At 34.3% G+C, this 13,726-nt stretch overlaps 1 protein-coding gene across 1 annotated transcript in view; it reads left to right on the top strand.

The window, feature by feature from the left end:
- Positions 1-8,841: 8,841 nt before the first annotated feature.
- The window catches only part of LOC150110633 (failed axon connections-like), a 91,968-nt gene continuing 87,083 nt past the window's right edge, over positions 8,842-13,726 (top strand). The window contains exon 1 of the mRNA XM_090399957.1: positions 8,842-9,342. Within this exon, the coding sequence (XP_090256083.1) occupies positions 9,088-9,342 (255 nt within the window). The 5' untranslated portion in view covers positions 8,842-9,087. The remainder of the gene's footprint in view (positions 9,343-13,726) is intronic.

Below are 13,726 nucleotides of genomic sequence, written 5' to 3'. Positions count from 1 at the left end.
AGATTTCGAGAAGAAATCAGTTGCTTGGCGCCGAGTTCCGCAGACAATGAGGTCATTAACATGGGAGAACGCGTGTTTCGAGGTTACCAGGATTAGAATGAGTGGAAGGCACAAAATGGAATTGGAAGATCATAAGAAAAGGGACTGAGAAAAAAAAAAAGTTTTTTTTTCGCTCGGATAAACAAAGTGAAACTGAAATGCTGTTTTTGCACGTGCAGTTCAGATGACCGTAAAAATTCATCTTCCCAACTCAAAATGAGATGGGAAGATGTGTTCAGTCGACACTTGCCGGAATGAGAGAATGGAAGCTCGTTGCATGCTGATTCTAAGGAATATATAGAAAGCAGATTTTTTTTGACGCATTTTTTATATATATTTATTTATCTGTAGAGAAGCAGGTGGATTGTGTTTTATAGATGAATCTCATCTATAGAAGACCTCAACTTGCTTTTGAATTCTGTATTCACTGTCTTGAATATAAATATAGAGTTTATATTCAAATAGTGATGAATACGATGACCACTTCTGTTTAGTATATTCAAGCAAAACGGCAATCTACATTTTTTTTTTTATAAAGACGTTTCTCATTTTTATGGACACCCTCTACAATCGAAATTTCGCAACAGCAAACAAAGGAAAACGAAAAGGCCTAAGAAATATTTCCATATAACCTTTCATAGTTCTCATTTTGTCAAACGGCTATTTTTCTGGCATCCTTAATAATAATTAAGGGGATACAAATCCCTTGTTGTTTAACTGCCAGTAAGCAAAACTCTAAGATCGAGAACTACGGATCTATGAGGGTGTTGTACTACCAAGTGGTCATTTACACTTGGATTCGCCGATAGTTTTTCGGTATATATGAAACTCGTAGATTCGTAGTTCTCGATCTTAGAGTTTTGCATACTGGCAGTTGAACAACAAGGATTTGTATCCCCTTAATTATTATTAGAATTCTCATTTATTATTTTTTTTTCGTTGTTAAATATATCAAATGACTATCTCGTGAATGACACTAACGATGATTACATTCACTTGACCCCATTTTTTATAAGCCCTCAACTGGTAAAGAGAAGTTTGCCGTCAATTAGTCGCCACTACTCTCCTAAGAGCATGATGAGCCTTTTGATTATTCGTCACCTCATTCTGTGTAATTTTTTTTATTGTGCCTAATGACTCTTCTCGAATATCAATTACCGGTTCCATCCTTGTTTTTATTTGTTTGTGCTTTCACTGTGCAGGAAAAAAAAAAAAAAACCTCGTGTAAGGCAAACAGATGAGCAAGAACACAAGGTGTGTACTTGCGACGATTCTTGTGAATTTTAAGAAAGCTTAAAACGTGTAGTTATGTTAACCACTTCGTTCAGGTTTCGTAGAAAGTCTTTTATTCTTTTAATGGCTAAACAAACTGTCCTAACAAAATATACAAACTTTCTTAACCTTAACAAATATCTTTGCTTTCCAGTGTATAATCTTAGCTCTCCAGGAAGGAAAATATCTGCGGTAAATATCATTGGATTCGCCTGTTGTATGTACTCCTCGGATCCTTCATGATGTTGTCTTTGCATCATTCCCAGAATTCTGTTGTGCTAACGTCAAGTATTCGTTATTAATAAAATAACATTCCGATTTACCGTCATTTTAATCTTGAAATTGAAAACTTAATATTTTCAAATATCTTTTTCGTCCTCACCGCTTCTAGGAACAAACTAAACAATAAACTGCGCAGTCAATTATTCTACATTGTAAAAACACAAGATGAAGAAAAACTAGATAATATGATGTGCCTGAAGAGGAAGGGGGGGGGGGGTGCTATGAATGAAAAAAAAATATTGACAAAAAATATTACAACAGATATTGGTAACTAACTTAATATAAAATTATGTAAAGATTTAGAAGGGAGCTTGTAACTTCCAAAATGAAGTTACGTTTTAACCCTTGTTCAGCCAGTGTACATTTACAGACTTTCGTGGTTGAAAGGAGATTCATCGACAGTCCGCAGAGAATTCGTTTGTTCATCCTTCAAACAGTACTTTTGTTTCATTTCAACTCGGAAGATATATTCTTTCCCATTTCTAACGCTATTGTATATGATATTGTGTGCATTCCGCTTTTAATATGCCATGTAATACAACAGATTTTATACATATTTGTCATGCTTTTCTTTCGTTTTTCGTAAAAACCCGATCCTCACCACCCACCTATTCCTTTCTAGTTCCTCTAGATCGGTTATTTGAAATATTTTAAGGCGCCTCCATAGCACAATGTGAAAACAAATATCCCTTGGTTAGAGTGACTTAGATTCGAAATATCCAGGACAAAAGGAACCTTTATAAGGACTTTACCTTAGCCAAATACCAAGTTTGGTATTTGGCTAAGGTAATTGATGATTTACAATTACAATTACAATTACAAGGTAATTGATGATTTACAATTAAATACAATTGATGACTTAGCCAAATACCAAACTATTTTAAAGCATTTCTGGAGGAATGAAAAAGAATAAATAAAAGTAAATGAAATGTGATTATCTAGCCTTTGTTATATGCTGCTCCACTTTGCTAATAATTGAATCTGCAGATGGTAGATGATCTTCATAAGAAAGATATCTTTCTTATTGGAGACTTGAAGTGGCATTAAAATATAATATTTGGTCCCTTATAGCAGGTTTATTAAATTTTGATTCGGCCATTGGACTGTTAGGTGCTTATGTTTACAAACTTTTGTGGTTGGAATTGCCATGTAAAAAATTTAATTCGAAAATTCTTTAATTTTAGTAACGATAAGATATTTCCATTATGGGCAGGAAAGAAATAAAATTTAAAAAAAAGTGCTCATTTGTCCTCGTAGGTTAAAATAAAAATACTAAATATCTTGAAAAATATAAACCCCATCATCCATTTTGGTGAGGTAGTTCCGAAATTAACGTTGCTTCCCCAAAATATTTTTCTGTTTTATTTTTATTTATAGATATGGTGAGTTATAACAATCCATGGATGACTGATCATCGGCATACGATTTTATATCAAATTACAGCAGCGATTTGATGTATAGTCAATGGATACTACGGATAAACTATCTTCATTGTTAAGAGAAAAAAAAATCTCCAATATAGAGATGACAGTGAAATCCAAACCATTGGGATTGAGTAGCAATTAGGTAAAGAAACTATTCAGATAAACAACTACTAGCTTTTCTAAAAATAGATGGCGGATTCATTCATTCCATTGCTATGCAGAACTAGAGACAATGCGAGATTGTAAATCATCGAACTTCTGTAATATTTTCTTTTTCATTTGGAATAATTCATACTGTACCAGTATGCAACATCACCCCCCCCCCCCAGGTTGACCAAGTGACAGGCTGAATTCTAATTCCGCTGTGTATTTGATTTCTAGAGCAAGATTTACGGATTATAACAGAGTCTAATGCGCTATAGGTTGACAACCTTTTGGGTTAAAAAAAAAAACTAAAATAAAATAAAAAGATCTACAATAAACGCGATGCCATTTAAGTGACTATCGTTAATGAAAAGATCAATTAGCTAAACTATTTCCAAATTGCTACCTTTCTTTTGTGTCGTTGAGCCGCAGGAGGCTAATAACGGAAGGACAAATGTGTGCGATCAGTGAACTGTCGAGGACTATGAAACATCTTGCAGACAAAGGTGCAGATAGGGGAATATATTAAACTGTAGGACCACTCGCCACACCTTTATGAAGCAGTCAACGCCTCGAAACTAGCAGGGGTTGTATTCGCTAATCCGTCACAATTCGCAGAAATAGTAACTGTTTTGCCACACGAGCAGCAGACCTAGGTTTGGCTGTGTTTTTCCAGTAACCTAGTTTTCCTCCAATATTCAAGGCACATTTCTCAGAAACGAGAAAGATTCTTTAGACTTCTGACTATGCACTTTTCGACTTCTGGCTCTTCATAGTCGAAAGAATACCCATAAAAAGTGTTCATACCTTCTTATAATTTCCAAAAGCAAGACTGAAATGAAGAAATATAGCAGCATTGTAGTTGCCAGCTTGTATCTATTTGGAAGGACTCTATTTGCACATTATACCTGAAACTTAGAGATGAAGGTTGTAGAAAATTTATATTGCATGGACGTACTGGTAACTTAGGAAGACAAGTTTACATAAAAATTCATACTTTTTAATTATTATTTACGTGGTTATAGCGTTACTTGCAGTTACAACCTGTACATAATTTTTGCTCTTTCATGTGAGCGCAGTAAAACTAAATAGTTTATAAAATATAATTTTAATTCATATAATTACATGCAATTACTCATTAATCTGTAGGTAAATAATACCAACGAATTCTTTAGTTATTTTGCTAATTATTTGTAACAATTACTCCACACCATTTAAAGTTTTCAAGTCAACAACTAAATATAAAAAGAATCAAATTTGTAGTTGTGAGGATGCAGAATAAAGATCGTCAAAGGATGCTGTTATTTTTATTATTGCAATTTAATCTAATATTAACGTAAAATAAGCTGAAAAAGAAACTTTTACAGAAAGCCATTTTTGAATCTGAATCGATAATTGTAAACAGTAATTGGCCCCTTTCGGAATTCTACCTTATTCAACAAAAATTAGCATTTGGGAAAATAAAAAAAAATTAATTGTTAATACTGTAATTCAATAAAAATCAGCATTTGGGAAAATAAAATTAGCGATATAGCTTCAGTAGTGAAGTCAAACTAGATTTATCCTCAAACTTTACGTTTAAACTTAGCATACAAATGTGAAGATTTAAATTTCTCTGTTCTGCAATTCCAATTATGCAAATACTGAATTTGTGTTATTGTCAGGAATCCACATAAGAATTCCACCTAAGAATAGCGCTTTTCATGGAAATTAATTTAGCAATGATTCTTTGAAGGCAATGTTAATAACTGTAATTATTTAAAAAATACTGAATCTCTTTATCCCTTGATGAGTCTTGAATCCAGGAGGCGCTTGCAATAATAATAATAAAATATATATAAATAAAAATATAAATAATAATGGACAATAAAATCGACCATTTTAATCATCAACTACAATGACAAATTTATCGATTACAATAGTACAGGGTGGTCCATAAGTCATGGAACATGCCGTGTAAAGGGCCCGTCTTTGTGAAGCAACTGCATAACATAAGATTTTTTTTCGAAATCTGTATTTTTATTTCTTATATTAATATGCTTTAAAACCGTACCAAGCCCAATATTTTAGTTATTAAGGTTTATCAAAATGTTCTAAGTGGATGCCTCGTATGTTTGTGTTTTGATCACCATTTAAAGATTATCAATTGGATCTTATTGGCATTTTAATCACCATTCTTTATCCATTCCAGATAAAATTTTCTCACATTTGCAATACAAAAGTGACTAACGCGCTGTTGCTTTCAAAATCAAATAAAAGAATCCCTAGTTACAGCTGTTTGTTACACCTATATTACGTCACCAGTATCCTCCTCACCTAAACACACATATCTCGTCTTCTGATACAGCAGTTTGTCCCAGGAGGCTGACTCACAAGTAAAACGGTAACCACATTATTTGTATAATACAGCTACATTTTAAAACACATTTACACAAACTCAAAGCTTTGCAAAACATAGGTAGAAAGTGCAACTATTGAGTTGTAAAACTGGAAAAATATGTTTCTGTTGGGGAGATATTAATGGACAACAGTGATCTTGTATCATTAATCTAAAATTTAAATCTTAAAATAAACATGGCAGTCAAAAATATCATGAATATATATAAACGTATTTTGCAGCAGAAAAACATTTGATGTGTGATGAGTTTTTTGTTTCCCTCTTAAAATCAACAGAAAGGTGAATAAATAATTACAACTATATTAAATTGACTGTTCCATATAATAGGAATGTACTATATGAAAAACTGAAATGCAGAAACATTTTATGGTCAGGAATTTCTATTCCAAGTCACAGCTTTAAACATTTTATGTTTTCACGGCTCAGTATGTATGCAAAACGTAAGTGGAAAAACCATTTCAAGTTTTTTTTTTTTTTTTTCTGGTTGAATTTTAAATAACGAAGGTTAAATTACAACAAATATATATCACAAGTGGTGAATAATACAAATGTATAGAAGTATTTATACATTTTTCTATCAATATACTCTCAATTTTACAATTTCAATTTCTCATTTCTAATTCGCAGTGTGTTCCCCCAATCTTGTTGTCAAATAGTTCGAATCTTTACTTTGAAAACAGTGAGTTTGTGTGATTTTTTGATTTTTGCGTGATTTTATTTCTGTGTGATTTATCACACAGAAATCAAAAAATCACACAAACTCACTGTTTGCAAAGTAAAGATTCGAACTATTCGACTATTCATACTAGATTGTACTGAATTGTTTAGTTACTAGTCGATAGCATATATCGGTAGCTAATAGTAACCAAACATCCCTTTCCCGTTAGGAAAATGTAAATTGTCATCCTTAATTGGACCTTACGCAATAAGAGAGAGAGAGAGAGAGAGAGAAATAATCCCTATTATTTATGGTTCAATAATAAATCACCATTTGTTAAATTAAGTCCACTGGAGCCTTATGCTCAAATACATCTACGAACATCTCATATCTTTTATCTTTGTCACAGCTGAGAATTGAGATTCTGTCTGTTTGATTTCTTTACTTAAGTCTCTTTCTTTCCCATGTATACTCCTGTCATTCGTCGCAAAGGTCGTTAGTTCTCTTCTCCAGTTCGTTTCTAGATATTTTCTTCTGGTGGTTACTCTGTTTGCATTTAATCAGTAGCGATTTTAGGTGCACACGGGAATTGACCGACAGAACTGCAGAATGGTGAAAAAGGTTGCTTCCTTGTTGGCCGACCATGCTTGCCTTGAATGTGGATATAAGAATTCTCCTTGCGGCAGAATTTTTATATCCACATTCATGTTACAGCAGAATTTTTCTTCTTATTCTTCATCCAGCTGGAACCGGATACGACACATTTACGGTACGTGCCAAAAGATCAAAACATTAGCCAATATTTGTTTTTGGAAGCATTTATTTCTTGCCTGCTGCGACCAAAAAAAAAAAATTAATATTTCGAAACAAAAGCGGGTAACTTTTAGTTTTGGGAGAGATAATTAACGAAAATTAGGAAGGGGAATCGAATGAGAAGTATTTGCTAGTTTCTTTAAATGAATATAAGTTCTTAATTAATATTTTTGTTAAAAATGCTTCTTATAAAAAAAAAAGCCCATGGCTTTTTTTTTTATAAAAAGCATGATTTAACATGATTTTCACTATAAAAAAATTTTTTTTTTATAGTGAAAATCATGATATTTTGCTGTAATTTCTTCAGAAAATTAGCGTACCTTGACTCTCTTCTCCAGGAACTGTTAATGTAATTAGAGAATGAACTGAATATGCAAAAGGAACGAAGATATCTCTTTTCATATTCTGTCCACTTTTTCGCCTAACAGACAACTATGACGTTTCCTCCAAAACTTTCAAGAGGACCTCAAAAGAGTACGATATTTGTATAAGACCAGGGACCTTCTTTTTGCATAATTAAAAAGTGCAATTGATGAACGCTTTCATCGGTAAAAACATGAACAAGATTTTACTTTCGAGAAGAAGCTATGTTTAAGGAGATTAACCCAGAAACTCTGTTAGCTGTGTTGTTGGAGTTTAGATTTTGATGCCCATGACATTATTCATCAACCAGGCTTTGCTAATTTAACAATAATACTTTATAATTATTTTGACATAATATTAAATACAGATTGATTATTTTTGGGGTAATATATATGATAATAATTTTATATTATAAATTAAAAACGCTCGACTTCTAACAATGAAACAATGTATCTAGTTAACTAGATGATCAGATTATACTACAAGCCAATGAAGGGACCTTCATAAATCATTTTATGAAATAAATAAAATTAGTCAACAACAAAATTTAAAGATTTCACAAAAGAATACAAAATCATCGCATTTAAAGGCAGAGATCATATTAGAACAAAAATCAACGTAAATTTTTTCACGTGATGGCCACTCCCATTCTGTTCTATGGTTCAAAAATATGGACTCTTAAAACGGAAGATCAAAGTAAAATATAGCAGCAGAAATAAGATTTTTAAGAACAATTAAAGGGTGCACAAAATGAAACTATATAAGAAATGAAGACATTAGAAGTGCGCTAGGTGGATAAATATAGACCGAAGGAAGAGAGAGAGAGACCAGCTGTTAGATGAGATGGAAAGGTCTTATGTTGGATAGACAAACACAAACATACTTCGCATTTGTAACAGGAAAACGCCATGGAAAATTTTCATTTAAGACTAAATTAAAAATGTAGAAAACGGCATGTTTTCCAACCTAAAAGAAGACAAGATAGACTTAAGAATACTTAATACTAACATCTAACCCAACATCGTCTCACACTCTTCGCATAGGTAATAATATTAAGAAATCCATCTGTTCCAATAATAGCAGCAATTATAGGACTGACTCCCAATAATAGGAACTTTGTATTTAACAGGAGAGCTAGTACTGACACTTTATAATTCCACCGAACACCTTAAAAACTTGCTCTACTAGTTATTGGTTAGATTGTGCATTTTTTTTTTCTTTTTCGTTGCAATGCCCGAAAATAAAATTTGAAAAAATCCAGAAATACCATAATGCAACACCACCCAAGTATTCATTTTATTATCGAAAATAAATAAACAAACTATATATCTACAGGCGTGCACAGCGTACACAGACACATGGAGGCATGTTATCATGCTTATTTCGTTGTCGGGTGACTGAGATACGCTATAGTGACAGTTGCTCCTTCAGGCAGACAGCAACGCGAGATTTGCGAGCGGGGTTCGAGATTTCACGTAGCCGAGAGGCGAAATAAAGCTTTACCAGGAGAAGTCTTCCTGTGCTTGTCGTCAGTTCATCGCTAGTGATCGTGTAGCGGGCGGCGGCGATAGCTGTAACTGCGTGTTCTGTTTTTGCGCCTCTTGTCATCCTATTTTAAGCTTTTCTCTCATTTTCGCGTGCCCGCACGCCATTTTGAAAGTAAAACTTCTGATTTTTGACGGCACATCGCTATCATGACCACTGAAGAAGCTCCCGCTACGGAAAACGATTATTCCGCATCCACCAACCCCACTGCAACCACGAACGCAAACACCACGCCTGCTACGAAACCTGCACCGGCTGGAACTAGACCAGCTGTCCACAAAACCGATTTTGAGAAGGATATTGTGTATCTGTACCAGTTCTGCAGGACCCCTACAATTCCCTCTCCCTCACCGTTCTGTCTGAAGGTAGAAACATGGCTGCGAATGACGGGACTCAAATATGAGGTACGTTGGAATTTTAGTTTTGCTTGTTTGCTTATTTTAAACACTGATTTACTTGCGGGTGACATTAGTTACCAGCAGTTGGTGCATTGGAGGGGAAGGGAGAGCATAAAAATGGTAAGAAAAATTGATTCTGAATTTATTTAAATCTGTTTTAACTTTTGTTGGTTATAAAATATCCGAGTTTACTTTAACTTTTTCATTGCTACCCTCCCCACGTATTCGGATAATTATAACTAACATGTATGTGGTAGCCTAAGCCTCCGTAGCTCAGATGGTTACGACCGAGCTCTCCAACTGGAAAGATCTGGGTTCGAATCCCATCTATGATGCGAAGAACCTTTATTAGGGCTTTTCAACCAAAGGTGAGATGGTAGGTCGCATACGGTGATGGAGGGTGTTTTTTCATCCGAAAACGCGAGTTTTATCTTCGAATCAGATAAACCGGCCCTGTTTATTTGAATTTACGACCGAAGCAACTCAGGTTATGCCCGGATGTCTTAATTACGTGTGTTGTAATAGCCGGTTTGCATGCTTTGATGGAAGAACCCTCCCACGTGCATATGAGACTGGTTAACTCACTTTCAGTTGAAAAGGTTAAAGGTTGTTCGCGTCCTAGACTGGATTCGAACCCAGTTCTTTCCAACCAAAAGGCATCGTTACCGACTGAGCTGCGGAGACTCTACCGGTCCATGTGAATACACAGCTATAGACAAAATATATCGGACAAGTGAGACACTGAAAACCACCTTATGCCATAATCATTTCCTAGTAAAGTAAAATTCCTACCCACTAACTACTAATTTGAGAGAAAACGTACACACAGGCATGTGGTAGCCCACTAAGCTGATTGTTGTGAAAAATGAAATCATGAAATGTATATAGTATGACGGTCTATTATGTAAATACTCAATAATTGAACTGTAAGAATCTATTATGAAGGACATCGGAATGAAGAAAAAAAAAATGTAACGCTTTCTGTGGTCCGTGACATGACAATGCAGCTTATGCCATTGATATAATAGCAAAAAAAACAAACAAACAAAAAAAAAAACATTAAAAACCTTATGTCCTTGTGCGATTTTTTCATAAGATGTTATAAATCACGTAAATTGGACAAAATAAAGAACTCAAGACGGAGTTTCAAGGAAATCGCACTAAAATTCTAATATATCAAAAAAAAAAAAAAAAAGAAAAGAAAAAGAAAGAAAAAAAGACACTTGTAATCTGTTGGTCACGTCTAATGCATCCTTTGCTAATCATGAGATATTTCAGATTTTTTTTTTTATTTTAAATTAAAAACTGTGCTCGTACTAGGCTTGGTGCCGCAAAATGATATCTGACCGACGCCAAGAAATGCATTTTCGGGACATTTATTACTATAGCGATTCTCCCAAATTTTCTAATATTTTGGGACGAATCTTGATCACGGGTCATCAAGCAATACTAGTTCCTGTTATACGTCGTAAAAAAAAAAAAAAAGATCTACATACTAATAACATCTAATATGCGTTCTTTATATCCTGTTTTAATCATATTTCAATTTATAGGTTTTTATTTAAACAATATTTAATATGCCAATTCCATAAGAATGACAGCATTGTGTCTTAGCAGTGTATCCTGCATTACGGATATACTTTGAATCGGTTAATGTTAAAGACCTGTGTTGGAATTCATCATTGAACAAGGTGGCATCTTCGTAGCTATCCAACATCGAATGTTTCGTTTAACTTATCGGTAGTAAGACTGAACTGTCTGATGCATGCTGCTCAAAAGATCAGAGGACAAACTCCGACATCTTGACATAATCATTTTGATTCTTATTACCTTTCTAACAAAGCTTATTATTAATGATTGAAATGAGTTTGGTATCTTCTAAGACTTCTTAAATCTTGGAGGATCTGTAAAATTCATCACTAGATAATTTTACAATCCATATATGTAGATCAATATAACCGTTTCATCCCTAAACAAATGCTATTAAAAAACGAACCTTATTTTTTATTTGAATTGTTTTAAGGTGAAATACTTAAATACTGACGTATGAATTTTTGTATATTCTGGAGATTTAAGCTGAAGTTCTAAAACTAGCTCATTTATCTCCGCTCCGTGTTTTTTTTTTTTTTTTTACCAATTGCACTGCCACTTTCCTGTCTGCACTGCCACACTCTTCATTGCGTGTTTTGGACTGGACTGATCTCTATTCAAACTTCGCCACTAACGCTGAAATGCCTTGGAGTCTTCTTTCACTTACTCACCCTTATGTATCCCAATGACCTCCAATTGACTGAAAATCCACTTCGCAGTCTTGCTGATGATCGTTCCCTTTAAGCTGAGCTGTTGCGCAACAGTCAAGGTGTAGTGCGCATGCCTGCAGTGAAAGACAACTCGTTTGTTGCGAACATCCGCACGGAATGGGGAAAAAATGCAGGGAAACTACATTACTCTTAATTCTGTACTGATATCAATCGCGTACTGTACAAATCCGAATGTTTCTTTAATCTTTATCTCCATAACGCTGTTCTCCTGAGGAAAAGCAACTAAAATCGACATTATATACTTTTTAAGACCTTTCAAAAAGAACGTATGCACTTTACAGAAAATAATTTTATATTAATCCAGTTAAAGCCGTATTTTCATTGATCACTTTTCAGAAGCATTCCAGTGTGCTCCTGGAATAACGCTATGGGATTTAAAAGAAAAAAAGCTGAAGATCCCCCACCTCCCGAAGAAGGTGACAGGACAACTGGCAATAAGTCATATTTAACCAGTTATGTTTTTGTTTGTTTTGTTTCCGAAAGCCTTACAAACAATGCTTCATAATTTACAAAAGAATTCGTCACATCTATCAAGTCTTTGGAATTCGACTTTTTCCAACGTGTTACTTGGTTTCATTAACCTTTTCTGTAGGCAAGATTTAGTTAATCGATATTCAAGGTATGGCATGTCAAACCAGCAGTGTTAGTGATTGGTATTCAAATTCGAGATATCTACACATTGAAAGCATTAAATGTAATTTTTTATAAATCAGTCTGGTCACAGTAGCCATGAATACCGTCTTGTTCAAGAAAACATAATAAATAGGCAATCTTTTGCCTTTCTTTTGAGAATCCAATGCTCAATTGGTGTGTTTCTTTCGGAGAGTTCAGACCTTCCTAGTTAATGAACTTCTTGAGGAGTTTGCGGAAAAAAACAGGCAGAGCAGCAGCGGATGCACTAGGGCAGTGGTGGCGAACCTTTTTATGTGCGCGTGCCAAAAATTTACCAATCGAGTTGCTGACGTGCCAGGCAGTTTTTAATTTATAGACTTAATAGAATATTAATCTAACTTAATTAATTAATTTATAATATTTTATTCATAATATTTATTTATATATAAATTTATAATATTATTCAGTCTAAAATTCATTTTTGTATTATTAAATTGATTTTAATGATGTTGGTTTGAAAAAAAAAAAAGGTAGTGAGAAAAATATTTATGCATTTTAACTTATCATAGAAGTCAGCTGAGCAGGGGAAGCAGCAGAAAGATGTCAACTTGTCGGCGAAACGCTTACCGTATTCACTCGAATATAACTTGCCCTTGCGTATAGCTCGTACCTGATTTTACTTTACGAAAAAAAGGCATTAAAAAGTTTTGCATCTACCTCGCCCACGAAAAAAAGTTTAAACACGTTCAAGTCGGGGAGATAGTAACTCGCTCCCCGTGGTAAACAACACGCCCTCCCCAACAGCCGTTATACTGCAGATGCAAGAAAAACAAGTACATTTATTGTATCCCTGAATAAGGTACAGAGACGTTTGTGGTCTGTGTAATATATTTCTCAGCAAATAGTGCAATTACAGAGAACTGGAATAAAAACGGCGCTAACTAATGAATCACATGTCCCCTCTCACAGAAACTACTCTGTATAGATTCAAGCAGAACCATATGTTGCACCAGAAACACAGTATCTAACTAATTTGTTTTATTGCATTTGAAATTCTCAATGTCATTATGACAGATCAGAAAGACTAACTTCAAATAAAATTCTACCACGATTTGAAACATGCCATATAATGCGTGTGCGAGTTCGTCTGCCAGCTCCAACACAAACAAACAGCAATAAAATTCAACCAAGGGGTTGAAACTTTGTGTGAGTTGAGCCCGCCGGTAATGCGAAGTTCCGTCGGAACGATAAATGACACCACGTCGTGAATGTGTTAAAACTAAGAAATATATAGTGAATGTTCTTATGACAGTTTCAGACGTTATGGAATTCGGTTGAAGAGAATTTAGCATTTCAACTCAATTGTCGGTTGCCTTTGGGTGGCCGATCTTTTGTTAATACCGCACCAATCATATGCACGCCTCTTTTACACGAGCTGTTCTCTCGTGTAAAACAAA

The sequence above is a fragment of the Typopeltis vanoorti genome, chromosome 1 (genome assembly GCF_054136105.1).
Source record: "Typopeltis vanoorti isolate ZY-2024b chromosome 1, IOZ_Tvanoo_1.0, whole genome shotgun sequence".
NCBI classification, from domain to species: Eukaryota; Metazoa; Arthropoda; class Arachnida; order Uropygi; family Thelyphonidae; genus Typopeltis; species Typopeltis vanoorti.
The sequence above is the reverse complement of the archived record's forward strand: the minus strand, read 5'-3'. Positions and strand labels throughout refer to the sequence as shown.